A 27,726-nucleotide genomic window follows, 5' to 3' on the forward strand; every position below is an offset into this window, starting at 1 on the left:
CTTCAAGATTGTTGTAAATCTTTTTTCGACAAACGATTTGCAAGATTGTACAACACTTTGGTTGCAAACAAAAACTTGATGCAGACGGTCTTGAGTTTCTCAACAGGCACATTCAACTTCGGTCAAAGTGGGCACGAGCTTATGATGAAGATGACCAAAGATATGGTCAAATGGCGAGCAACATGGCAGAATGCTTCAACCGGGTGCTGAAGGGTGTATGTGCGTTGCCGGTGACGGCAATAGTTCAATACACATTTGACAAGTTGAGAGCACACTTTCTAAAGTACTCAATCGAAACAGATGATCAGATTGCGGCAAAGAACAAGAAAAATTACAAGTACAAGTTCCCACCAAAGGTTGACAAATGGATGGCATTTCAATCACGGAAGGCTGACTCCCAAACAGCTACGTTGTACAACAACGAGGATTGACATACCAAGTGAATGAGCCTGGAGGAACGACAAACGATGGCCAGCAACACAGAAACAGGGTGTTCAAGGTATCTTTATCGTTGTGTGATTGCTCTTGCGGGAGGCCAAGGTTGATTCATCTCGCATGCTCGCACTTGTACACGGCAGCTCGCACTAGGAATGTGGACATCAACCATCCGCTAACTGTGAGGGAGTCCGAATTCTCGATCATGACAACGAAGCATACATGGGCTCCTAGATTTGAACCATACTTTGACCAATCACAATGGTCGGAGTATCATGGAGTACAACTATGGTCCGACCCGGAATGGAAGGTGGTCAAACGGGGAAGACAAATAAAAGACAAAGTGTTTTAGAGGAGACATGTATGGATGGGGCCATGATGGTGGCAGAGAAATGGGGAACGACCAATTCCAAGAGCCTACTGAGAGATCACATTTGTGGAGAGTGTGGTGTAACAGGGCACAACACAAGAAAGTGTACCAACCCAAAGAAGAAGTCCAAAAAAATGATTCAAGGTCAAGCCAACCAAGTAGTAGCCAACAAGGTCCTAGCCAAGCAAGTACGAGCCAACAAGGTCCTAGCCAAGCAAGTAGCAGCCAATAAGTTCCTAGCGACCATGTTCCTAGCCGACTTGGACTTACTAGAGGACGTGCTCATGGGATAGTGCGTCGTGGTGCTAGAGGCAGGGGTGGGAGAGGTCGTGGACTTACTAGGATTGGTATGCATGGTTAACTACGAGGACCATTTCCGTATGTCACAGTATTGACTTATCTTTTTCATGTTGTTTTTCATGCTCCCTTCTATATTAACCATGTACTATAATTATTTTACTAACTATTATGTTGTTGTTTTCTGTAGGTATGGCAGCGTCTCAACCCAACAAGGCAACAACGGAGTGGGTGGAGGACAAGGATGCAATCGGTGAGGACCAGGGCTTGTGGGAGAGGGCTGCAAAAAAGTTGAGAGAGGAGGACACAACCAAAGTGGCGAGGAATAAGGAAGATGAGAGGGAAGCAAAGATGAAGGAGGAGCTGAAAATAACGCTTGACCACTACGGCTATGAGAAGCAGATGAAGGAGGAGCACAAGAAGATGATGGAGAAATGTCACCGGGATTTTGTAGCAAGCTATAATAAGGCAACCGCAGAAAGTGCAGCAAAGAGAGAGTGGGAGCATCAACGCTTCACGGAGAGGGTGATGCAAGAGGCTTCAAAAATGCGCAAAAGGGAAGAGGAATAGGAAGAAGAGAGGAAGAAGAAGAAGGAAAAAGGGCCTTGCTCGACACAATAGAGCGTGTTGCTTCAATTCGTCATGCGCGCTTTCATCTTTGAACCTATTGTATTGTTGAACCTTGTCCACTTGCGTGCGTTGTTAGTATGAAACTCCTCTATTATGAAACTCTTTTGTTATGGAACTCGTGTATTTGGAACTTGTGTACTATGAAACTCCTCTATTATGAAGCTCTTTTATTACGGAACTCATGTATGTGTTGCTGGGTAACTTGTGATGTCTTATTATGTGATAAATTATGAAACTGCTGTGATAACTTGTGATGAGGTTGTGCTCAAATAGACTTGCTGCAGTTTTCATTGTGTGGCGTCCTTCATATAGGCGTCACACATGGCAGAATGTGTGGCGCGTGAATCCTAGGCGTCACACACGTGAACCAGAGTAACAGAGACTGCGAAATTCAAAATTGCATGTGTGACGCCCTTTACATAGGTGCCACACATGTGAAACAGAGTTGAAACAGAGACTCTCTGTTTCAGATATGCATGTGTGGCGCCTGACTCTTAGGCGTTGCACATGTGTGGCACCAGACTCTTAAGCGTTTCACATGTGTGGCGCCTCACTCTTAGGCGTTGCAGATGTGTGACTAGTAGCAAGTACAGTTTGCTCCTCTTATCTGTCAAAAATACAGAATTTCTCAGAATTTCAACATATTAGTTTAATATAATTTCACAATTTCAGCAAAGAGTGACACCAAATAATAAGCTTAATCTAATTTTCATCTTTGACCGAAAGCTTGACTTCATAGTAATATATGTTCAACAACTAGTTTAACAACTTAAAACACCGACATCTACTAGATCAACATCTTAAAACACCAACAACACTAATATTACATTCACCGCGTCATGTGGCCTCGTCCCCTCTTAGAAGGTAGCTTCTTTCTCACAACAGGTTGCGGTTCCTCCAACTCATTATCATCGTCATCGTCATCGTCCATACTTCTCATCTTTGTCACATCTTCTGTCATACGCGAGCCCTCGGCGACCGGGTTCTTTCCTTTGTTCGCATAGTCCTCCGGTGTGAACCGCTTAATTCCCCTCTTAGACCTCAACAAGTAAGCGGAGCGTTGGAAAGCCTTCAACGTCATGTCGTCCTGAACCTTCAATATAAAAACGGACTCGTCATACTTCTGAAGAGTTGAATGTGCAGAATCTATGATGGATATGGCATACCTCTCGAGACAACACATCATCCTGCAAATGAGCTGCTGAGGTAATGTCACCATCGTCCATACAAGCTCCCGATGTATTTGAATCGTCTAGAGTATTCCTATGAGATGAACCGGATCTTGATGGTTCAGAATATTTGGGGTCACGGCAACCTAAAATATTGGATATGCGCCACAACTTCTGGCCCTATTTCTTTAAGATTGAAAGACAAATGAGATATAGAAGGTACCAAATGTTGCATTGCTTGGGAAATTCTGAATTATGACACAACACCTTGATGATCTGGATGTAGCGTGTCGGCGCGGCGCGCAAAAATCGTCGAACGATCGCAACTTCTTCTAGGGTTGAACCATGGCCGCGAATGCTATTGGCGAGGGTCTTGAGACGGGAAGCAAATTGATCAACCGTCTCGCTTTCCTCTACCTTCAGGCACTCGTAGCTTCTCATCAGGGATTAAAGGTGTGCTTCCTTGTTGCAGCACATCCTTCAGCATGGCGGAGTAGATCGCCGTTAATGCCCGGCGATCCGTCCGGTACTTTGCCGCACCCCCGCATACTCGGCGTCGCCGAGGTCGACAGCTTCCCAAAACTCCGCTGCCTCCATGGCGACCTCCATGTTCATCGCCCATAGTGCGTAGTTATCTCGATCCAGCCAGGGGAATTGCGACACCCCCACCATCGACATCGGTGCTCCCGCTCCTGCCACAACGATCTCCTTGCCTGGGTTCGACATGGTCCTTCAATTGCTTTCCGAAGAACACACCAATAATCAAGGCTCTAGATATCAATTGTTGCCACAGGCCCGATCACGCGTTGCACGTCTGCTCCTTGACAAGTACTTTCCGTGGACCGAACACGTACATACAATACCATGACGATCGATTCTTCGTGAGGCAATGTGCACGTACAAAGCTACCTAGCTTTGTACGTACCAATGGCCGGAAGCCTAATAGATTAGACTTCCATAACTTGGCCAAACATAAAGAATTTGATGGCTAATAGGTGTGTGTCGCGCCTATGTTTGTATTACTTATATCTGGTTATCTTTACAAGGGGCTAGTACACACACACATATATATATATACTGCCTATCATATCTAGTACAAGCCGACTCGGCTACAAATCCAAGTCCGTGCCGGACTGGATGTCCTAATCGTGATTATCTCCAACAGAGCCGCAACTTCTAGATCGACTTCATCTTTTCTTGATATTTTTTTAATAATAAAGCAATTACTGACCTGCCGTCCCTCTTTAAATGACTAACCAGGAAAACGTTTTGTTTTTACAAAAAGAACCTCGTGTTTTGGAGTATTCCATCCGAGATCCTTCTGTTAAGATAAGGTTTCGTTTCTGGCGCGCATGTCATCCATGATGGAGCGCCTGCGCTCCCTCGGCCTCTACCGCTTCCGCTCCGACGACTTCCCTCCCGAGTACAACTACAGCCACCCCGCCGCCAGCGACACCGTCGGCACGAAGCAACAGTACAACAGGAGCATGTCCAAGCCGGTCGCGAGGAAGCCGGCAAGCAAGACAGGCAAGGAGGCGGAGAAGGCGGCCAGGGCGAAGGTGGCGACCAAGAAGGCGGTCACGGCCGAGGTGAGGAGGCTGGAGCGCGCCCCGGTGCCGACGCCGGCTCGGCTGGTGCAGCACGCGCCGAGGGCTCCCGCGGCTCGCGCGGTGTTGACGGAGGCGAGGCGGCCGGACGTGGGGCCGCCGGAGGCCGCGTGCGTGGACGAGAGGGCGGACGACTTCATCAACAAGTTCCGACAACAGCTGCAGCTACAGAGGCTCAACTTGCTGCTCAACTACAAGGAGATGCTCAACCACGACGCATAGCAGATGCAGACCAGCACAGGATTCAACGCTTCGATTAGCTATCCCTGTGCTATTTCCTGCAACCTCCACGGGTGGTCTCCTCTCCCCAATGCATCCTAGGAGAGGGATCCAAATCGATCCTGCACGATCTGGAGGAGCCGGTTGCCGATGAAGAAAACACAGAATGAATAAATAAAGATTGAACACAAATCAGGGTATAACAAGGATCCAAATCGATAAACTACCGAAGATAACACTAAGATGAAGACCAGCGGATTTATATTAGGCAAAAAAAGAAAAATGGATCCACCGGCAAGCCATCGAAGAGGGGGACACCTAAAGAGGGGGGACATGAAAGAGGGCCAGAGAAGCTAGGCTGCAGATGCATCCACGCGCCAACCAACGCCTCGTGCAAACTAGGAAAGAGGAGGGACAGGGACATGTGAGGGGCCAACACAGGAAGAAAAAAAGAGCAAGCTTTGAAAAAACGGACGGAGAGCACGAGGAAGGAGGTCGGGGCAAAACACTACTCTGAGCACTTGGTTCACGCTAGCTCCTATCTCTGTTATTTCTTCATATGTAATTATGTTGGCTGCTCTTAGGATATTCAGACTAAAATGTCCCACAAATATATTTCGTTTGCCCACGAACGTCCACGTATAAATTTATGGAGCCTAAATTAGTGGGTGTGGTCTTGAATCATGGTTATTGGGTTAAGAGTATGTTTTCTTTTTCTTCCGTTGCAACGCACAGACTCTTTTGCTAGTAATAATAAAGCAGCTAGCGCTTCTGTCGTATGTCATAAAACTTATCCTCAAAGTTGATCTAAATTATCCACTATGCCACTCATAAGTGAGGAAAACGATTTTCTCTCTTTATTAGCAGCAAGGATGCACCTCCTTTTTTTCATGTTAGATAATCCCACCTTGCTCTTTTATACAGATTTCGGCCAGTGTATATAGGATCTCATGTTTCCTGAAATATCAATAATAGACCTAAATAACTACAGGGGGAAGGTGCATTAAAGGATAAACGGGAAATTATCCCCTGTCCCGTGGGGCTGGATTTCAGATGCCTGCGCCATCCTAAAATTACACGTTGATTTAATATAAAGGAGTTTAGATCACTACTTTAATGATTTAAATGCTTCTATATTAGTTGACAGAGAAAGTATAAGTAGTACTCCCTCCATCCATATATAGGGCCTAATGCATTTTTCGAGATTGCTTTTGACTATTGATAAGATTAATAGTATATAAACTGTATAATGTGAGAGTTATATCACTGAAAGCTTCTTTTATGTACGAATTTGAAGATATGCTTTGTGTAACTTGCATGTCATATATTATTGTTTTAACATATGGTCAAAGTTAGCCTCAAAAAATGCATTATGCCTTATATACATGGATAGAAGGAGTATTCTAATATCAGAAAAAGTTATATTTAAATTGTTAATATATTGTTGTGTTTAAAATGAAAATTCCAAACAAAAACAGAGTCACAGTTTGTATTTGTGATGAATAATTGAAGTTTCAATTGGCAAATTTAAATTAAGGTTTCTAAAATACATTGTGCTCTCTAGGTTAGCCGCGTGTAATCCACAACTAAATGTATTATATTCTTATAAGTGCAACCAGCATTCAAATTTATTTGAATTTGAATTAACAAGATTGACTATACATTATGTGTTCTCAATAGCTTGATTTGAACATTGTACAATTGCTAATCCGTTGCAGTGCACGGGCACTTTCTTACTCTAAATGGGGAGCCACCAACCATGCCCCGATGACCCATGGTGTGTAGATGTGTAGACAGTACACCGGGATGTTCCAATGGACGAGGAGGAGCTCACTATTTCCTAGGATCAGACGGGGAGGAGCTTGCGATTTCTAGACTCCTCCTACCCGATATGCCGACACACTAGGAGTACTAGGGTCTGATGTTTTATTTGTACATGCTCCTGGTGCAACGCACGGGCTCTTTTGCTAGTCCAGAATAAAGAGCAATTAAAGAGCAATTGCTCTACACATGTTCCTGAAGCCTCCTGTTCCCACCTGCTTTTTCAAATCTTCTGCTCTCCCCTCGCAAATCATTGTCCTTTGTTTGTGAGATTTCCCCTACACGATATACTAAACTAGGTGCTACCCAACCAGTTTGTATTTTAGGGGGAAAGTGCTACTTGACAAGTTAAAACAAAGTGAGACGATGTAACACGATATCTAGTCTGGTGGAGTTGGAGCAGTATATATAATCAACATAAATTGTACTCCCTCCATCTCATAATATGAGACGTTAAACTGCAAAAATGTCTTACGTTATGGAACAGAGGTAGTACGTCTTACATTATGGAACAGAGGAAGTACCTACTTACCTGTTCACTTGGATAGTTACTAGCCAATTCATCATAAAAACTTGAGCTACCGCAAAAAAGTTGGGTACGTTAAGCAATTTCTACTTCACTTCATGGTTTGAACATGCTGAAGCTGCCAGCAACCAAAGAAAACTGAAAAATCTGCTCTTTCAACATGTTTTCGGTATGCTGTCGATTTGGAATTTTACATACAGGTAGAAAATATAAGTAACTCCGTATACATGGTACCGTCAAGTGAACCACACAGATATCTAACCCATTTTTTCTTATACACGTGCTGCTAATTACAACCATCATATACAGTTTCCAATACCTAATTAACAATGCATAGATAATTAGATATGTGAACCGCATACAACGGAAAATCATATGAATTGCTCTCGTCAAAATCAGGCGGCTCCAGGCCCTTCTCCATTCTCACCATTGGCCGCACCAGCCATGGTACCCATGGCAGCGCTGCTACTACGCGACTCGTCACTGGTGACAGCGGATGATACACCGTCCATCTGCTCATTCATGGCAGAGTCTGCCAGTCTCGTAGCGTCGGCTGAGTCTGCTGCTGGCTGTGGCTCTTGTCTTGGAAGGGACCTTGGCTGCCGAATGGCAGCCGCCGCCTCTGGCATGGCGACGCCCGGTGGCTGTGGGGGAACCCAGTGGCGCTGGAATGGACTTTCCTGTGCAACTGGTGTCGCTGCCGGTGCTGGTGCTGGTGCTGCTACCGGAGCTGGTGCCGGTGCTGGTGCTGCTACCGGAGCTGGTGCCGGTGCTGGAGCATCAACGGTGTTGCTGCCCCCAGGATAGTACGGAGGAGAACCGTAGTAGCCCTCCCGAGTGCCAGGGTTCGATCTGTCATAGCCCATCTGCGGCTGGAACCCGTACCCAGACCTAGGGACCCGCGGCTGCAAGTACAGAGCATCTAATTTAAGGGTAATTCTAGAACCAGTGTCCTGTTTTTGCTATCTTAAAGATGATACAGTAGCTTACGTCAACATAAGATCTTGGAAATGATCCAGATGTAGGTTCTGCGGGTAATGGCATGAACGATTGCCTCCCTGTCCAAGATAACACAGGACAGGAGTGAACAAGTATAAGACAGGAGATATGGTGGTGCGGGCTCATGTTAGTTCCTCAGTTCTTACCTGAGTCAAAATCACCATTTGGCGTCGTCGTGTACATATTGGTTTGCTACAAACAGAAACGCTGGGTAAGACATAAGGTCTGCAAACCAATGTAAGTATTGGCAAACAGGAGGAATAGCTAGAAGTCCAGAAATCATACCTGGGAAGCTCTCCATGAATTAGTAGTTGGCCCTGTTCATACAATATAATAACAATGGTGTGAGGGTGAGACACAACGAATAGATGTCTAAAAGAACTCGTTAGGAACCCTACGACCTACCAATATATTACTTTATATGCAGAAGGTTCACACAAGCAAGGATCGGGTGAAAATAATCAATTAAAAATTAACAGAGTAATGTGCCAGTTTAATGCATAAATATTGATTTCTAACCATTCCATGGTCCAGGTTGAGCATGCTCTTCCAACATATTGTACGGCGAAAATCGATTCTCCCTTGTATGATGTAAGGTCTCGCTCAAGGATTTCAAAACTTCTGCCTGAGAATCCAAGGCTTCTGTTAACTTCACAAGTATCTTCTTATCTGTTAATAAGAGAAATGCACTAGCATCATCAAATTGCAATAATAATGGTCATCCTAGTGCATGAACATGCTAAATTATTAAGAGATGTTCTGAACCTTCGTCCTTTGAAGCCAGCAATTCTTGGTTTGTTTTAGCAATAGCAGAAAAGGCTGATGAGGAAGCTTCCATAGCATCTTTAATTTCATCATAAAGCTTGGATTTCAGTTCGTTGTCCGCATTTTCATCTCCTTCTGAAACGACTCTACGGGTCCAAGATTTTAGCCTAGGCAGGAACAATTTCTGTGCAAAATACACACGCAAACAAAGTTAATCTCTCAATTCTTCCATTAAAATCATTACCATTTGCAGAAAACACATACCTTGATGATGAGAACTGAACTAGCACCTACTCCAAGGAAAATACCAGCACCAAGGAGTGTATGATACCAGCTAAATTGTGTCTGCGTTTGTGGGATGATATGACCAGTGGCGACAGAGCCAGTTGGTGCTTGTGGCGACTGAACGGGTGCGTAAGGCTGCACCCTGGCAGATTGATTTGGATTGCTTGCTGGAAGCAAAGAAAGCAAGGCCGCCTTTTAGCATATAAGTTAACAAAAGTGGTACGTTTCTCTGAAAATGGTAAGATTTCAGGACCGAACTTTGAAGCATAGGTATTAAATGTCATGCAAGGAACATATTCTTTTAATTTGAATAGGCCAGCATTAGCTATATGGGAAGTATGACTATTCTGGATTTCCATGTGAGGAGTCAAAATAGCATAAGGACTATTTCCAACAATCAAAAATATCTTATACTTAAGTACTCACTCGGACTAGATGTTGTGCTCTGAAGCTATCTCACTCGTACTATTTGTCCTCAAGCTATCCTAGTTATTTTTCCGAAACAAAATGTGTGTCTGAACTAGATGAATACCCCTTCAAGAAAACACCATTCAGATGCTTTACCTAAAGTACTTTTGTTCGCATCATGAGACGATAAAAACAGAGCAAGTTCAGTCAATGTAACATAAATACTAGATACTGTGTGCAAGGCATAGACTGAACATAATGTAAAGATCCATGCAATGGGACAGCAAACAAATTAACAGAGTAATACGACGATATCACTGTAAACCATTACTCCATCCGCTCAACAATTCAACATGTGGGGATACCTTGTTGCGAACCGACAGCCGCAGCATCTGTACTGTTTGTCGGCGGATCCTGCAAGACATCAAGCCATTCAGGAACACAACACTTGGTTCTCTTCTCATTTTCTCAGCTAAAACATCCCTGCCGGAAAATAGGAACTTACAGGAACCCGTCGGAAGGCCTCGTCGATCTCCTCCTTTGTGAGGCCTTTCTTCTCCAGGAAAGAGTACCTGTAGGACACCGGAGAGCCCTTCACCTTTGGATGCTCGAGGAACTTGACGGCGTTCTGTATGTAATCCTCCCGTGCTACCTGCGGGGCTTGGAATACCAGGTTTTCCGATGATCCTCCTCCGCCGGAACCATCTGCAGCATTAGAAAAGTTAGTCCAAGAAAAGTTACTCCAAGAATATACAGCTAAGAACAGTGCAGGTCTGGCAAAATTGATCTCGTTCAACATCAGCCCCAATTTGACAAAGCTATTTTCCTCTAAAAATTTGACAACGCTGCTCGCGAACTTGAAAAAAAGAGTTGACTTTTGATCGACCACCGCGAATCGGGGAGATGACCCGCACGAACTCACTCAGGAACTTCGATTGGCACCAATCTGACGAGCTTGGGGGACGCTCTACAGGCAACCGCGGCGTCTAATCGCCCGATTCTGCTGTTAAAAACCATCGCCCCTCGTTCCCCACAAGATCGCCATCCATCCAGGATGCTGCCTAATCAAGAAATCAGGGCCGAGATTCGGACTCGGCGGGTTAGGAATCTGACCTTGCTGCGCGGCCATCGGGGGAGTTCACGGCCGCATCAACCACGGGGATCTCGCCGACGACGACGGCGACGACGGGCGGCGGTGGCGGCGGAAGTGGATAATAGCAGGACCGGAGGGAGTACGCGCGTCACGTATATTCACACGTGCTTTATCTTTAGAGATGAAGATAGGGAGAGAAAAAAAATACAGAAAAAGAACTCTATGCATATATCGAAATAACTTTTTGAAGAGAAATTGGTCAGAGCAGCAATTTGTCAATTATCTGTTTTATACTGTAATAACTTATTTTTGGCGTCTCAGCAAAGGAGGCTATTATCGATTTACGCCATTAACTAAGTTCTAAGAGATACTCTGTCGGTCCGGAAATACTTGTCTTATAGATGAATGTATCCAGATTTATTTTACTTATAGATATACTCCCTCCATTTCAAAATTCTTGTCTTAAGTTTGTCTAGAAATGAATGTATCTAAATACTAAATCGTGAGTAGATACATTCATATTTAGACAAATAAGACAAGAATTTTGAGACGGAGGGAGTATTCATTATATCGTGAGTAGATACATTCATATTTAGACAAATCTAAGACAAGAATTTTTAAAACAAGTATTTTCAAATGAAGGAGGTGTTTATTATAATTATCTTTATTCCGGGTCGCTCGAATACAAATTCTGATGATAAAAGAAAGTACGTGAAAACTCGATCAAGCCTCTCTGTGCAACAGGAAATGAGAGTCATGCTTGCTTGTAATCCACGTACATTGTGAATAATGAAACACACTAGATAACTCATAATGGTAGCGGTTCCCAGAACTACTACCGCGAATTCTTGAAGTTGTGCTCGACTTGGGATGAAGGCTTGACAACATAATCGTTTTGATCCCCTCCCAGTCGACACGGTCGCTCCACCCTCGTTACCGACACCTCATATTTCCGTTGTGTGCTCATTTATCTTTCTAGCTTTCTCTCATGTGCATGCCCCCCTATTGTTTAGATGATTGTGGCCTACTTGGTGAACTGGACTAATGTTACCAACAAGTTAAAGCAAACTAGAGGCGTGCAACATATCTATCTACTCCTATGAGAAGAGAGTGGCTTATATAAAGGGGGAAACAGTATTTGAGCCGGTGAAAGTTGGTGGAGAACTGACTTATCTACATATAATAAATTTTCTTGAGTTGTGGTAAGGTTATATTTTTCTTATCTAATATAGATTTCGCACATTTTAAATCTTCAATTGATGAAGTAATTGCTCTTTTTGTCGTTTGATGAAGTAAGAGCAACTCCAAACGAGGAAACTCATTTCGTCCGTCGCCGTCCGTTTGGATACGTGGGGACAAAAGTGATGCCCCAACGCACTGACTCATTGCCAAAACGCGTCCACTTCGCATCCGCGCCGACACATTTCCGGTCTAAATTTGGGACTGAGATCCGTCGGCACGGACGCGCGCGCCCTCTCGGTGTTCGTTCCATCCACACCACCGGTCGTCCAACTACCCGCGGTCATCTTAATTAATGACGGCCAACCTCCATGGGCCCACACGTCAGCGATCGCGGTCGGCCTTTTTTAATCCGATCGTGCGGAGGGGGTTCTGCCTCATCTGCTTCCAGACCCCCCTCCCCATCTCGCCACCCCTCTGCTCCCTCGTCGGCGACCAAACCCTAGCCAGCAGCCATGGTCGGCTCCACCCAAAACAACGGCAAGCCCACCGTTGTTTATCCCCGCGCGCTGCACCCGGAGGAGGTCGCTTACCTCCAGCATAGGAGGGCATTGCGCCTGGCAGAGGAGCACGCCCGTGCTGCGCCATCGCCGCCAGCAGCAGCCATGGCCGGCTCTGCCCAAAACAACGGCACCCCCCCCCCCCCGTCGTCTATCCCCGCGTGTTGTGCCCGAAGGAGGTCGCCTACCTTCAGCATAGGAGGGCGCTGCGCCTGGCGGAGGAGCGCGCCCTTGCCACGCAACCGCCGCCACCCGCACTGTCCGCGCCGGCTAAGCCCGACCTCAACGGCCCCGACGCCGATGACGAGGACACCTAGGGTGGACTCTTGTCGGCCTTCGTGGTCGGCTTTAATGATTAATTTATGTTTGTTTGCATTTTTTTACGCGTCAAAATGAATCAGGCTAGCGTTGGACGCATGCGTCAACCCAAACGCGGAAACTAAAGTTGGTGTCTGTCGGGTCGACCCAAACAGACAAAAACGGACAAAACCATCGTTTATTTGGGTCAGCCGGTTGAAGTTGCTCTAAGTAATTGCTAACGTGCACATGTGTGATACTTTGGAAAGAGTAATTGGACTCATATATGTGCCAAACAAGAAGTACACACAGTAATATGATTATTCTAGAGAACCAAAACTGGGAACGTCATGATTATTCTAGAGAACCAAAACTGGGAACGTCAGGCCGAGCCCTAGCAACCCACTGGACTAGCATGCAATCATTGGATGAACTCTCCAGATTGTTTGGATTAGTGGTGTGGATGTGTGTCTGCTCTCTTCTTTGCTTTCATCTGAAGCTCCCGAAAATAATTTGTGTTAGAAAAATGCTGCTCTTGAAAATCATTTAAGGATATAATCATAATTTCATTTATTCTTCGTGAATATGGTTTGGTCCTCTCTCATTTCAGGATAGATTTTTTGTTCCCAATGATTAAAATTCTGATTCCATTTACTCATATTCCTCATTGAGGAACCAATGCCCCTCCCCCCAACACACACACAAGCACGCGCGCGCGCGCACACACACACACACAAAAATACCAATTTGATAATGTGGGGACCCCGACTTACTAGTCGAGAATCGCCGTGCTCAGTGATCCCAGAGATCAATGCTCACCGAACACAGATACCGAATAAAAGAGTCTTACATCCATACATACCGTTTGATACAATAAATGACTACTTCGGTCGAGTCATACATATACAGGGCCTTATAGGCCAACACACCAAACTGGACCAATAGCGGAATTATTGGTTGAAAGCGTGAACCCATGTCATCAGCCTTAACCTACAGGCATTTTGACTGGGAAACATCCTAGCTCGCATGAACGTCACCGAGTTAATCTTCACCATATCCTGTCTTTCACACCTGGTCAATGAAATAACCAGTGGCAAGCCAATGAGTACTTTGAATGTACTCGCAAACAGCCCATGACATGAACAATGAAAATGAAGGATAACAATATCATGCATCTTTAGTGTAACTCATCTGGGTGGAATGCTCATGAATATGCATCAAGTTAAAGAATTACTCTTGAAGAACAGGTTACAGATATCAACATATCTGCTAAGGGCTGAACCATCCGAGTTCACTCTATATGCCAAGTCACCAAACTTGGTCATATCCTCGATATATCAGTTGAGGGCTAAACCAACCGGATTCACCCTATATGCCAAGTCACCGAACTTGGTCATATTATTATTACTTTCATAACAACACCTTTTTTTCCAACACCACACACACTCACTCACGCACACTTGGTTTATGCGGAAATATCAGGACGTAGTTTAAGCAGGATTACCCAACTGTCCCTGACCGTGGACACGGCTATTCGAATAGTTTACACTCTGCAGAGGTAGTACGCTGGACCCACGAGATCCGGGAAACTTCCGTGTCATCCACGACTCGCGGTATTTCACATACCCGAGGTAAGTGCCCGATCAATGTCTTTCCCCTGACGATACTAGACAAAGAGGTCTACTCGATTGGTACCCAGCCCACATGTCGTACCTCTTACGAGCACCAACTCTGAACCGTATCGACCATACGGGACCAATGGTGTGACTGGAACTCATAAAAATGGCATAGTCATCCTACCCGGCACGACCCCATCACGAGAGTGACTACAATCACTCCCGCCACTAGTAATGTGGCTCTTTGCTAGCAGCGAACAGAGTAATTAACATAGCCCCATCCCATAAGGGGTAACGTGGTCGTACTGGTAAGGTTGGGACGGTCGACACAACATAAATCTAATCCCATTTCCGAAACCTTGCTCACACAAATACCGGGTGCATCACTTCACCAAAAGTGACCACCAACTCATCATCACCCTCGGGCATTAGTGGCACCCGACGGGGTTTTCATAAACTCTTGCTTTATGACAACATCATGCTCATGATAAAACTACTGCTACTTTTACTTGTCAACGTGGTATTAGCATGACCCTCAAGGGGTAGGGTCAAACTCAATGCATGTGCTCCGGGGGAGCCTTCGGTAAAATCATATCAAATGATTACCGACACTTATGATCATATGCAACGGGAATACTTGCTATCTTAACATGCAAAGTAACATATGCTCAGTCATGGTCAAAGGGCTGCTTGCCTTGCTCACGTAAGTCCTCGGGGTCTTCGAGGTCTTCCGCTCCAACTCCGAATACTCCGTCTACCGTCAACTATCGTCGGAAACAACCACAGTAAGCCACATAGCAAGCAGAATAAAAGTGTTCTATAAATATAAGTTTTATTTTTTTTGGACCTCTCTGGTCATAAGAAAATTACCTGAATCTTGCCAAGGGGTTTTGGATCATCAGGCGTGTCTGAATGGAAGGAAAGGAGGAATAGGTGATCATTGAAGAAGCCAACAGAAGTCATTCTGTTAAAAATGAGTGGAGGCACCCATTTAACAGAGAATGATTTTAGAAATATTTAGGAAGTGGTTTCACTGGATTTGCAGTTGAAATGAATACTCTAGGGATTTTCTACTATGGAGTAAATAGCAATAGGGAGCTATTTATTTAAGCAACAGAATTAAGCTTGATAAAAATGTTGACCAAGGCTCTAAAAATAGGGGATGATTTTAGAAGACCCTAGGAATTTGAATCACTCCATTTGGAGTTGATTTGCATCCTATGGGAATTTCCAAAGTGGAGTCAAATATGGACAAATTTGGATTTAAATGAAAATGCTACAGAAAGTGGGTAGGGAAAATTGTGCAAAGCACTTATCTGGATAGGCCTCATTTTTAGGATCCTGTAGAAATTTGAATCAATGGAATCGGAGTTAGAATGATTTTATAATGGAATTTATAAGTTAAGCAAAAACAGAAAAAGAGAAGAGGAACTCATCCCTCGGCTAACTAGCGCACAGAGCGCTAGATAGGCCTTCGGCCGGCCCAACAGCTCGATCCGGCCAGGGAGGAGCCACGCAGGAGGCGGATTTCTGCGAGGGCGCCTTCGCTGCCGGGTGGCGCACTCCCGCTGAGGCGTGACCACCAGGGGCAGCCGGCCTGGCCCCATCTCACTGACAGTGGGCCCCATCCGCAGGTCGATCTTCCTCCTTGCGCTGGAGCAGGGGAACCGCGGGGAGAGGAGGAGGCCGCGCGGCGCCGCGTCTCCGGCGTTCCCTGCCCAAGGAGGAGCACCGTCGAGCTCAAGGCACCTCGCTGCCCCCATCCCCAAACAGGGTGCCCGCAGGGGAGGGCTGTAGGGGAAGCCGGCGGTGGTCGTCGCGGGAGGCCGACGGCTCCACTGCCCTCGGCACCAGCAGCGAGGGGGAGGGGACCGGAGGGGCTTGAGGGGTACGGCTCCGCTGGGAGGAGTCCCAGGAAGCTGGAGGCTAGGGAATCCCTCCTTTCGCTGGCCCGGCCTGAGCAAGACCTTCAAGTGGCTTCGGTCACGGCCATGGCAGGAGGAGAGGAGGGCTTAGGAGGGAATGGAGAGTTCGAGGGGCTACAGGGAGAAAGGGAGAGCTGCCCCCGGCTGTATTGCTCAAGGGGAGGAGGAGATGATAGAGGGAAAGGAGGGAGAGAGCTCAGGGCTCTCTGGAGCTCTGAGAGCACGGGGTAGACACGCGTGCCAGAGAGGTTTTGGAGGCAAGCTGGCGTCGGGGAGAGCTTGTACTAGTCAAAGGGGATGCCCTGGTGCTCTGAGACATGATGGAACGGTGGGACACGCCCTGGAGAAAGAAGACAAGGTGCAGAGCACCGTTTCTGCACGCCAGGGAGGTGGTCACCATGGAAACTCACGTCCACATGGCACACAAGACCAGTCAAACATGTCTGGCACGTAGGGCACCCATGCAGGAGGGAGACTCTGGGGTTTGGGAGCATTTGAGGCTGGTTAGAGATGAGCTTGACTGCTGTTAAGTTTGCAACAACAAACTTAAGGTGGGCAGATAGGGCACTAACTTGGGAGATACTGGAAGAAAAGCATGTCTAGATGTCTTATGCATGGACGGACTACAAGACTGCAAAGTTTCAGCTCAAACAAGGGAAGGTAGCTACTACTTGCTGTTCAAAGCCATGATTCAGCCAGAAATCCATTTGTAGAAGTGCTGCTCATTTTCTTCACATGAGCATGTCATATCTTTGTTCTAAATGAAGCCTTGGGATATAATAGATGCTCTGGAAAGAGTTGGGGGTGATAGCTTAAGCAGAAGAATGGAAAGAGAGGTAAAACAGTGCTGCCAAGGGTGAAAATGAGAGAAAGTTACAAAGGGACCTTCTCCAATAATTGACCAGTGGCCATGGGAAAGTTATTGGAGGTAAAATATGACTATTGAGGCTGTGGTAGAAAGTTCTGCTCAAGGGTAAAAGCGGAAGGGGCAAAAGGAGCCAAATTAGTGAGTGCACACAAGGTGTTTGATCTGTGGTTGGGCTACCATATGAATTCCAATGGCTGTGAAACTTAACAGGATCAAATAATATATGAAAATAGGCTGGCACACCAAATTTGGGATTTGCTGGAGAAGTTTTCCAATGTAGACTTGAAAAACCCTAGAAATGAGCAGAAATGGGTTTTTGCTTAGAACCCTATACAAATAAATTCCCACAAACCCAATATTTGGTGTAATGGCATTATTTGAGCATTAAGGCATGCACAAAAAGTTTGAGGATAATTGGAGAAACTTTATAATGTAAAGTTTACCAAAGTTAGAAATCAACAGAGAAGGTTTTAGGGGTCTTAGGACAAGTTCCTCTACTCTCCTTTATGCACCACTTGGTGTGCATACCTTATTGGAGTATTGTAATATGTCCACCAAATTTAAGCACAATTGGAGACACTTCACAATGTAGAGTTGCTCAAATTTGATTCTGGACAGATAGGGTTTTAGGGTGATTAGGGGAGCCAAATCAACTTGGATTGAAATTAAACTTAGCAAGATCATCAATAATATTATATATGACATGCTAGAATTTTACTGGAATTTATTGAGAATATTTATTATAGAAATATTCCAAAAGCTTGAAATAGGCAGGAATGGTTTTGGAGGGGTTTGCCCAATATTTTGAACATGACCATGTGTTGAAACTCATAAATATGGAATAAATATATCCACTGAGTTCCCCTAAATTTTATTAAATAATTTGAAAGCAATAAAAATAACTTCCCTTCATAGGAGTCCATTTTTGGCCTCACAGAAAGGCTTTTAAATAAAATAATAAAATAACTTTTAAAATAATAATATGATGGTTTTTGGAAGACATTTTGATAATAGGTTTTAAATAAAATAATTGGTGCAAAAGAAATTCCCTAAATTGAGAACTTGTAGTACAAACCTCATCTCAGGGGTTTGAAGTTTAATTCAAAGAAATGCTTTTTGGTGAAAATAGATATTTATCCTAAACACATGGCATGATCATTAGGCAGGAGATCATGGAGTGAGGAGATGATTAGGAGGATGGCAAGAATCAATGGGGAGCAATCACATGCATTCAAGCAAACAGGCAAACAATAATCACTCCAAGTATCACAAGCACTCACAATTTTTTTAAATTGGTCCTAATTTTTGAAATAAGTTAATTAGGAGGAAGGCCAAAAACTGGGTGTGACAGATAATGAATCATCGGGTTGCATGTGAAGTGGATCAATCTGACAAAAACTGTCGATATTGTTGAACTGCAAACCATCTTGTCGGAAGATATGAAGGATGAAAATTTATGAAGCAAAAAAGTTCATAATATTAATATATTTCCTTTGTCGAAAATGAAGCAATTTTTTTTATTAAATGGCTCCCGCCACTACATGGCCCGACAGTGGCACTGGCAAGGGCTAGGGGCTCCGTGTGATCAAGCACAAGTCTCGTACAATCCCTGAACCAACTTCATCAAGTCGATACTCGGATGCATTCGATGATTTAGGTTTGCTCCTATAGTTGCATTAGAATATTTAGGTTAGTTTAAGAGAAAGTTGAACAAACTTGTTATTGCCTAGAATCTTTAGTGCAGCACGAATTCCTCGTGTTATCAAGTTTGTGTATACATTTCTCGTCATATGCTCTTAATGCCATATACTACTTATTGCAACATCGCTTTTGTTGCCAAAAAACCGCAACAAGACCTCTATTGCAAAAATCGGCAGCAAATCCTTTGTTGAAAAATAAAATCTTATTGCAAAAAAGTTTGATAACAATACCTTTATCGCAAAAAGAATTGCAATAGGACTTTTGTTGCAATAGTGGAGACATCAATCAGCCGACCCGCTAGAATGCCAGATCTAACATCTTGCAACCGGACCGAGATCGGCCAGCGGGCGCATAGCACGCTCTTTATCTTCAGACGAAACTATCAAGAGAAAAAACAGCATAAAGAACTCCATGCACATATAAATAACTTTTCAAAGAGAAACTCGCCACAATAGCAACTTAAGAGTTAAAAAAACTGTTCTATAATCATTTTTCATTTTTAATGCATCTTAGCAATGGAGGTTATTATTGATTTCCGTTATTAAATAAGATGTAAGAACTACACAGAACATTTTTGTTCTGCTGACGCACTCAAGCGGTGGCGGTACAAATTGTGATGAAACTGAAAGTTACATAAAATCTCGATCGGTCCTCTTCCTCTGACAGGAAGGTCCTTCGTGCTTGCTTCTAATCCACATGCACGGGAAGCGTCTAATGAAACACACAAGATGACTCGTAATGATAGATGTGTCGATAGACCGAGACCCTTAGTCGTACGTTTTTCAGATCCGGCTTGACTTGGCATGAAGACCTACCACGGTAATCATTTTGATCATGTCCCTTTCCAAGATATAGCTCCATTCCGACTACCGACGCCTCCTATTTTCATCGCGTGCTCATTTGTATATTTAGTTTCTCTCATGCGCATGCCCTCTATTGTTTATGTGACTACGACCTATTTGATGGGCTAATGCCACCAACAAGTTAAAACAAAGTGCAACCTCTCAACATATCTATCTACTCTCGTGAAAAGAGAGTGGCTTATATAAAGGAAGAAATAAATATCTGCGCAGGTGAAGGTTGGAGAAGAAACTATTTATGTACATGTAATAAGTTTTCTTTAGTTATGTAGTTAACGAAAAAGGCTTTCACCTTGCTTTATATATAAAGCAATGGTCAACAACATTCCGAGCACGTTAACACAACACACATACACACCCAAGACAGGATACATAGACGTTGATCGCAACAACACGTAAAGCCGCATATGGCGAACCGTGGGCTCCAAGGCGGCGTTTTTTGGAAGGATACGACACCGGAGCGCCGCCACCGCCCTATCCGAGGATTAGAGTTTCCCTGGAGCGGCACGACGGATGACGAGAGCCACGACGACACCTTCAAGAAGGAAACGAGCTTCGCTACCGCCGGTACGTTCGAAGATAGAGCAGGTTTTCACCCTGACCAACACTAACCGCCACCGATCGCCACACCCCAGCTACCACGCTGCTCACATGCCCATGCCCACCAGGCAGCACCAAGCCACGAGCTCTGCCCACGAGCACCACACAACTACCTCCAAGGCTGCTGCTCCAGCATCTAAGACCTTGATACCACCTCACATGAGATCATCTACTACCCCAACCAAAGAGACGGGCAAGAAGGACCCACCTTTTCCATCTCTGGGCAGCCGCCAGCGCCGAGACCCAAAGGTCGGCCAAAACTAGCCTCCATCGACACGTCCTGCAGCATCGTGCGCAAGATAAGCTCGGTCCTGCGGCAACGTGTGCGAGACGAGGTCGGTCCTGCTACACCGTGCGCGAGACAAGCTCGGTCTTACCGCACCAAGCACGAGACGGGCGATGGACCGCAGCTGGGACCGGGCCAGCCCTTTGATAGAAGTAGTGTCTGAACGACAAGGAGATGAAGCGAAGGTCAACACGCTCCAACCACAGACGAGCCGACGCCGGAGTAGAAGCCGGCCATCGGGTAGAGCTGTCGAGCCACTGTGTAACACCGCGGCACAGAGAGGCCACCGCCCATGCGCCGAACCTCCCCGCGCCGTCGGCCACGATCGGAGAACCAGCCACGGCAGGCTGCTGCCCAACCCATGCCACCCACCCGGATCTCCATGCCACATCTAGGACACCGGGCACGCATCCCCCCCACCCACCGACCGCCACGGCCGTCCAACCTCCACCACGTTGTTCCCCGCACCAACTCCAGAGGAATGACGGCCGTCGAGCATGCCTCCTCGACGCCACACCGCATGACCCCTGCCTCCCCCGGCCCGTGCCGCTCGGAGGGCCAGATCCGGCGAAATTTTGACCCCATCCGACCCCCAAGCGCGCACCTCCAGCACGTCGCCCGTCGCGCACTTCTCTGGCGCTCCACCACGCTGCCGCACCCGTCATCTAGCGCGACACCCCAGCCCAACCGCCTCGGGCCGCTCTGAACGAGAGGGCGAGATCTCCCCGCCGCCGCCGATGTCGGCCAGGTGAACCCTCTGACGGCAACGGGGTTGGGGGAGGAGAGGGAGGTGGACCCGTCCGCCGGCTGCTAGAGTTTCCTCCTGGTTGCGCGCGGAGCGACCCGGGAGGAGTGGGGGGAGATCCGTCTATAGATTATGTCGTCAGTCATGTAGTTGTACCTTTCGTAACTAATATAGATTCTACACGTCTTAAAGCATGAACTGATGAAGTAATTTGCTAAGATGTTACATGTTTCACCTTACAAGATACAGAGATGTAAGACTTATATAGAAGAATAATGGAATTGGATCCACACATGTGCCAAACAAGCAGTACACACGGTAATATGATCATTCCATAGAACTAGCCAGGGGCAACCACGGACGGGGCTGATCCCTAGACTAGCAGCAACAATTTGGGGACTCTCTTGATTGTCCGGATTGATAGTTGGAATGTGCACCCTCTATCTTCCATGTTTTCGTTTGAAGTTCCCACTAATTATGATTTGTTTGAAAAAACGTTGCTCCTGAAATTATTTAAGGATGTAGTCAAGGTTTCATTTATTCTTCACTCTTCTGATTTGGTCCTCTCTCAATTGTGAAAAGAAATTTTGTTCCCAGTGATATAAAAATATCGTTACATGTCTTCATGTTCCTCCACGAGAAACCAAAGCACACGCACACGGCACACGGACCCATTTTACAATTTCATAATGAATTATCAGGTTGCATGCGAAGTGGATCGAACTGCCAAAAACTTTGAGTATTGTTGAACTGAATATCAGTTAGCTCGAAGATAGCAGCGGTGTAAAGTTATCAAGAAAAGTAACTATATGGGACGACTACCGACATCGCATGGCCTGAAAAAGGAGGTGACAGTGTTTTATCTTTAGATGAACATGTGAAGAGAGAGAAGAATATCAAAAAAATAAAATCTAGGGGCACATATAGATAACTTATCAAAAGAATTAAAAGGAGGAGCTATTTAAAAATTATTTGTTCTCTTGTGATTTTTTATGCATCATAGCAGCGGAGGTTATTATTGATCGACCCCATTATAATTATAACAACATTATAAGAACTTTACTAAACATGTTTCTGGTGAATTCCTCGAGCAACAGCAACGACAAAACCAAAACTTACGTCAAAACTGGCTCAAATCGTTCTTCCTAACAGAAAGGTCATTTGTGCTTGCTTGTAATCCATGTGCACAATATCTAATGAAATGCACTAGATGACTCATAATGGTAACTGTTTTGAGCCTTCTAACCATGTAGTTTTGAGAGACCACTCGATTTGGCAAGAAGGCTCAACACTATGTCCTTTAGATCCCGTGGCATACGAAGTTTTCGCTCCCCCACGGTTACCGACGCCTTCTATTATCGGTCATGTGCTTATTTGTCTCTTTAGCTCACCTTTGTGATGATATAAGCTAATGCTATCAACAAGTTAAAGCAAAGTGAAAACCACCCAACACGAATATCTACTACATAGAAGAGAGAGTGGCTTTATAAAGGGAAAATTCAACATTCATACAGGTGAAGGTTGGTGGAGAACTTATTTATCTGCAAGTACTAAATTCCCTTGCGTTAGAGTAGGTATATTTTTCTTAATTAATATAGGTTTACATTACATCTTGAAAGCTTGAGGTGATGAAGTAAATCGCAAAGGTGCTAAGACTTACCCTACAAGATATGCAGGTGTAAGAAGGTGATTGATCGTACACACATGTGCCAAACAAGTAGTACACACATTAGCATGATCGTCTAAGAGAACTAAAACCGAACATGATCGAGATTGGGTTGATCCCTAGCGACCCATCGGACAAACATGCAACCATTGACGGACACTCTTGATTGCTTGGATATTAGAAATGAGTATTTGTACCCTCTATTCTCTATAATGATTTTCATTTTGTGTGCATCTTAGAAATGGAGGTTATTATTAATTACATTATTAAATAAGCACTAAGAACAGTAGAGGATTAGATTGTGCAACACACCACATTGATTGTGTGCACTAGACACGTATATATAGGTACAAGATGAGTCTCTACCTCAACTATACAAGGACTAGGAGGAAGGGCCAATAACACAATGCACATATATTCAACACCCCCCGCAGTTGAAGCGTCGCCAGAGACACAGAGACCGGAACGAAACTCCTCAAAGGTGGAAGTAGGCACTCCCTTAGTCATCACATCGGTGAACTGTTGTGCAGTCGGAACATGAAGGACCCGAATGTGACCAAGGGTGACCTGTTCACGCACAAAGTGGATATCAAGCTCGATGTTCTTCGTCCGGCGATGATGAACTGGGTTGACGGAAAGATACACAACAGAAACATTGTTGCAGAATACGACCGTGGCCTTGGCGACACCGTGATGCAACTCCTGGAGAAGCTGTCGAAGCCAGGAACACTTGGCGACGGCATTAGCGACTGCTCGGTACTCAGCCCCCGCGCTGGAGCGCGAAACTGTCGGTTGTCACTTGGACGACCATGAAATGAGTGAAGGACCGAGATAGACGCAGCAGCCGGATGTGGAGCGTCGTGTGTCAGGGCAACCGGCCCAATCAGCATCAGAGTAGGCTACCAGATACAAAGAGGGAGACGCCGTGAGGGTGAGTCCGAGGGACATCGTGCCACGGATATATCGGAGAATCCGTTTCGCGAGTGTCCAGTGGGAGTCACGAGGGGCTTGCACATGAAGGCACACCTGCTGCACAGCATACTTCAAGTCTGATCTGGTGAGCGTCAGATACTGAAGAGCATCAACGATGGAGCGATAGAATGGAGCATCCGACGCCAGTGTACCCTTCTGAGCAGAAACCTTGGCCTTCGTGTCAATAGGAGTAGCAACAAGATGACACTTGAGCATAGCAGCGCGCTCAAGCAGTTCATGCGCACACTTCTGTTGATGAAGGAAGAACACGTTGGGTCAACGAACGACCTCAATGCCAAGGAAATAATGAAGAGCACCCAAATCCTTGATGGCAAACTCATCACGCAGCCGTAGAGTGATCTGTTGAAGTAGAGCTGCGGAGGAGGCCGTGAGGATGATGCCATCGATGTATAGTAGCAGGTAGGCAGTCGTATCGCCGAGATGGAGAACAAACAACAAGGCATCCGAGCAAGTAAAATGAAAGTCGAGTGTCTGTAGAAATCCTGCAATACATTATATTGGTACCAGGCGCGTAGCGCTTGCTTCAGGCTGTAGAGAGACCGGGACATCAGGCACACATGACTCGGAAGATTGGCGTCGATGAAACGGTGGGTTGTTGATACGTCTCCAATGTATCTATAACTTTTGATGGTTCCATGCTATTATCTTGTCAACTTTGGATGTTTTATATGCATGAATATGCTATTTAATATCTTTTTTGGGACTAACCTATTAACTCGGTGCCAAGTGTCAGTTTCTGTTTTTCCATGTTTTTGACCCTTTTTCAGACGGAGTCCAAATGGAATGAAACTTTACGATGATTTTTTTGGACCAAAAGAGACCCCCGAAGCTTTGGAAGAAGGCCAGAAGAGCCACGAGGGAGTCACAAGCCCTGACGCCGCGGCCACCCCCGAGGCTGCACCGTGCAGGCTTGTGACCTCCTCGTTGACCCAACTGACGCAATTCCACCGGCATAAATTCCTATAAATTCAGAAACCCCCGGAAAGAAACCTAGATCGGGAGTTCCGCCGCCGCAAGCCTATGTGGCCACCAAAAACCAATCTGGAGCCCGTTCCGGCACCCTGCCGGAGGGGGAATCCATCTCCGGTGGCCATCTTCATCATCCCGACGATCTCCATGACGAGGAGGGAGTAGTTATCCCTCGGGGCTGAGGGTATGTACCAGTAGCTATGTGTTTGATCTCTCTCTCATGTTCTTGAGATGTCTTGATCTCGATGTATCGTGGGCTTTGCTACTATAGTTGGATCTTATGATGTTCTTCCCCCTCTCCCTCTTGTAATGAATTGAGTTTCCCCTTTGGAGTTATCTTATCGGATTGAGTCTTTGAGAACACTTGATGTATGTCTTGCACGTGTCTATCTGGTGTGATCAACTTGCGGCTTTGTGACAATTGGGAACCTATGCATATGGGTTGGCACCGTGGATTCATGTGAGTACTTGATGTATGTTTTGGTGATCAACTTGCGGGTTCGTGACATTGGGAACCTATGCACAGGGGTTGGCACACGTTTTGACTCTTTGGTAGAAACTTTGGGGCACTCTTTGAAGTTCTATGTGTTGGTTGAATAGATGATTCTGAGATTGTGTGATGCATATCATATAATCATACCCACAGATACTTGAGGTGACAATGGAGTATCTAGTTGACATTAGGGTCTTGGTTGATAAGTATCTTAAGGTGTTATTCTAGTACGAACTCTATGAAAGATTGAACTGAAAGAATAGCTTCGTGCTATTTTACTACAGACTCTTGAATAGATCGATCAGAAAGAATAACTTTGTGGTGGTTTCGTACCCGACAATAATCTCTTCGTTTGTTCTCCGCTATTAGTGACTTTGGAGTGACTCTTTGTTGCATGTTGAGGGCTAGTTATATGATCCAATTATGTTATCATTGTTGAGAGAACTTCACTAGTGAAAGTATGAACCCTAGGCCTTGTTTCCACGCATTGCAATACCGTTCGTGCTCACTTTTACCTTTTGTTACCTTGCTGTTTTGTAATTTCAGATTACAAAAACCTATATCTACCATCCTTATTGCACTTGTATCACCATCTCTTTGCCGAACTAGTGCACCTATACAACTTACCATTGTATTGGGTGTGTTGGGGACACAAGAGACTCTTTGTTATTTGGTTGCAGGGTTGCTTGAGAGAGACCATCTTCATCCTACGCCTCCCGCGGATTGATAAACCTTAGGTCACCCACTTGAGGGAAAATTGCTACTGTCCTACAAACCTCTACGCTTGGAGGCCCAACAACGTCTACAATGAGAAGGTTGCGTAGTAGACATCAGTTGTTCACAGTAGACTTTCTCAACAAGGTGACCATGAAGGAAGGCGTTGGAGACATCATCTGATGAACGGGCCAGCCACGAGAGACCACTAACTGTAGAATAGTGCGGATCGTGCCTGGTTTCACAACCGACGCAAAGGTCTCGATGAAGTCAACACCAACTCATTGACGGAAACCACGGACCACCCAGCGAGCCTTGTAGCGCTCGAGAGTACCATCTGGGCGGGTCTTATGGCGAAAGACCCATTTTGCCGCTAATGACATTGGCGCGAGGAGGCCGTGGAACCAAAGTCCAAGTGTGATTCCGTTGAAGGGCGTCAAACTATTCCTTCATGGCGGCTAGCCAGTGAGGATCACGGAGCGCTGCCCGCACAAAAATAGGAAGGGGCGACGGCTCGGAGCTGGATGCTGCAAGAGTTATTCAGTGCTGGAGTATCGTTGGTTCGGTCGGTGGACACCGGCCCGAGCCCGCGTCAGGGGGTCGGCTGGCATGGGGACGACTGCCGAGGGGACGACTGTCGAGGGGCCGGCGATCGAGGGGCCGGCTGCTGAGGGGCCGGCTGTCGAGGGCCCGACGGTTGAGTGGCCGACAACTGAGAAGCCGGTAGCCGAGGGGCCGGCTACCGAGCCGGTGGTAGAAGAGTCGGTCGTGGAGGAGTCCGACACCATGGTTGTTGAAGAGGCGTAGTCGATCGTCCGGTCCATGGCGCGAGGAGCGTTGACCCCTGGCGGTGGTCCAAGAGCCAACCGAGACCGGCCACTAGAAGAGGGTGGCGAAGGGTCGCCGGTGGCCGGCGGTGATGCGTCAGCTGCAGGTACCCGCTGAAATGGAAACACCTTCTCATCAAAGTAAACATGTCGTGAGGTGAAGACACGGTGGAGACGGGATCATAGCAGCGGTATCCTTTTGTGTTAGGTGGGTAGCCAAGGAAGATGCAAGCGATGGAGTGAGGTGCGAGCTTATGAGGCGCAGTGGCGGTGATGCTGGGGTAACAGAGACAACCGAAGATGCGAAGCTCAGCATATGAGGGTGGGGAACCAAAGAGGAGATGGTGAGGGGTAAAGTTGTCGCGAGTGCGGCAAGGGCGAATGTTAAGGAGAAGGGATGTGGTGGCGAGGGCGTCAGGCCAAAAGCGCGGAGGCACATTGGCATGAAAGAGAAGCCTACGAACGCAATCGTTAAGAGTGCGAAGGATGCGCTCAACTCGACCGTTCTGTTGCGAGGTGTAGGGGCAAGTTAGACGAGAAGTCGTGCCATGTGTGGTGAGGAGAGTACGAACAGCCAGGTTGTCGAATTCCTTCCCATTGTCTGTTTGGAACGCAAGAATGGTACGCCCAAACTACGTAGATACGTAGGAGTAAAATGCAGCAAGGGTGGTGACAGCATCGGACTTGCGCCGCAATGGAAAGGTCCACACATAGTGCAAAAAATCATCGAGAATGACAAGATAATAGGAGTAGACCGTATTACTTGCAATAGGAGAGGTCCACACATCGCTATGAATTAACTC

General features: G+C 46.0%; 2 protein-coding genes across 3 annotated transcripts; one reads left to right on the forward strand and one right to left on the reverse strand.

Moving 5' to 3' along the window:
• The first annotated feature begins 1,158 nt into the window (after positions 1-1,158).
• Positions 1,159-4,768, forward strand: LOC123441334. Its single transcript, XM_045117815.1, has 3 exons — positions 1,159-1,183; positions 1,293-1,538; positions 4,236-4,768. The coding sequence occupies exons 1-3, from the start codon at positions 1,159-1,161 to the stop codon at positions 4,766-4,768; spliced, it is 804 nt and encodes a 267-aa protein (XP_044973750.1).
• Positions 4,769-7,222: 2,454 nt separating this feature from the next.
• Positions 7,223-10,787, reverse strand: LOC123442500 (peroxisomal membrane protein PEX14-like). Of its 2 annotated transcripts, XM_045118563.1 has the most exons (11): positions 10,645-10,787; positions 10,037-10,236; positions 9,897-9,945; positions 9,103-9,290; positions 8,839-9,022; positions 8,593-8,742; positions 8,359-8,390; positions 8,220-8,265; positions 8,065-8,132; positions 7,820-7,979; positions 7,223-7,789 (listed from the first exon to the last, which is right to left on the reverse strand). In XM_045118563.1, the coding sequence occupies exons 1-11, from the start codon at positions 10,658-10,660 to the stop codon at positions 7,470-7,472; spliced, it is 1,413 nt and encodes a 470-aa protein (XP_044974498.1). In that variant the 5' UTR covers positions 10,661-10,787; the 3' UTR covers positions 7,223-7,469. The 2 variants fall into 2 exon arrangements, with proteins under 2 accessions (XP_044974498.1, XP_044974497.1); XM_045118562.1 differs by having other exon boundaries at positions 7,223-7,979.
• Positions 10,788-27,726: the final 16,939 nt, after the last annotated feature.

The sequence above is a fragment of the Hordeum vulgare genome, chromosome 3H (assembly GCF_904849725.1).
Source record: "Hordeum vulgare subsp. vulgare chromosome 3H, MorexV3_pseudomolecules_assembly, whole genome shotgun sequence".
Classification (NCBI taxonomy): domain Eukaryota; kingdom Viridiplantae; phylum Streptophyta; class Magnoliopsida; order Poales; family Poaceae; genus Hordeum; species Hordeum vulgare.

Excerpts from the sequence above, each read along its gene's own strand:
- LOC123441334 (XM_045117815.1), top strand. The coding sequence starts at position 1,159 with ATGGTTAACTACGAGGACCATTTCC. Across the intron at positions 1,184-1,292 it reads TAACTACGAGGACCATTTCC|GTATGGCAGCGTCTCAACCC; the intron begins GTATGTCACAGT and ends TGTTTTCTGTAG. Across the intron at positions 1,539-4,235 it reads CAAGAAGATGATGGAGAAAT|GTTTCGTTTCTGGCGCGCAT; the intron begins GTCACCGGGATT and ends TGTTAAGATAAG.
- LOC123442500 (XM_045118562.1), bottom strand. Across the intron at positions 9,946-10,036 it reads AGGCCTTCCGACGGGTTCCT|GATCCGCCGACAAACAGTAC; the intron begins GTAAGTTCCTAT and ends GATGTCTTGCAG. Across the intron at positions 8,266-8,358 it reads ATTCATGGAGAGCTTCCCAG|CAAACCAATATGTACACGAC; the intron begins GTATGATTTCTG and ends TTCTGTTTGTAG.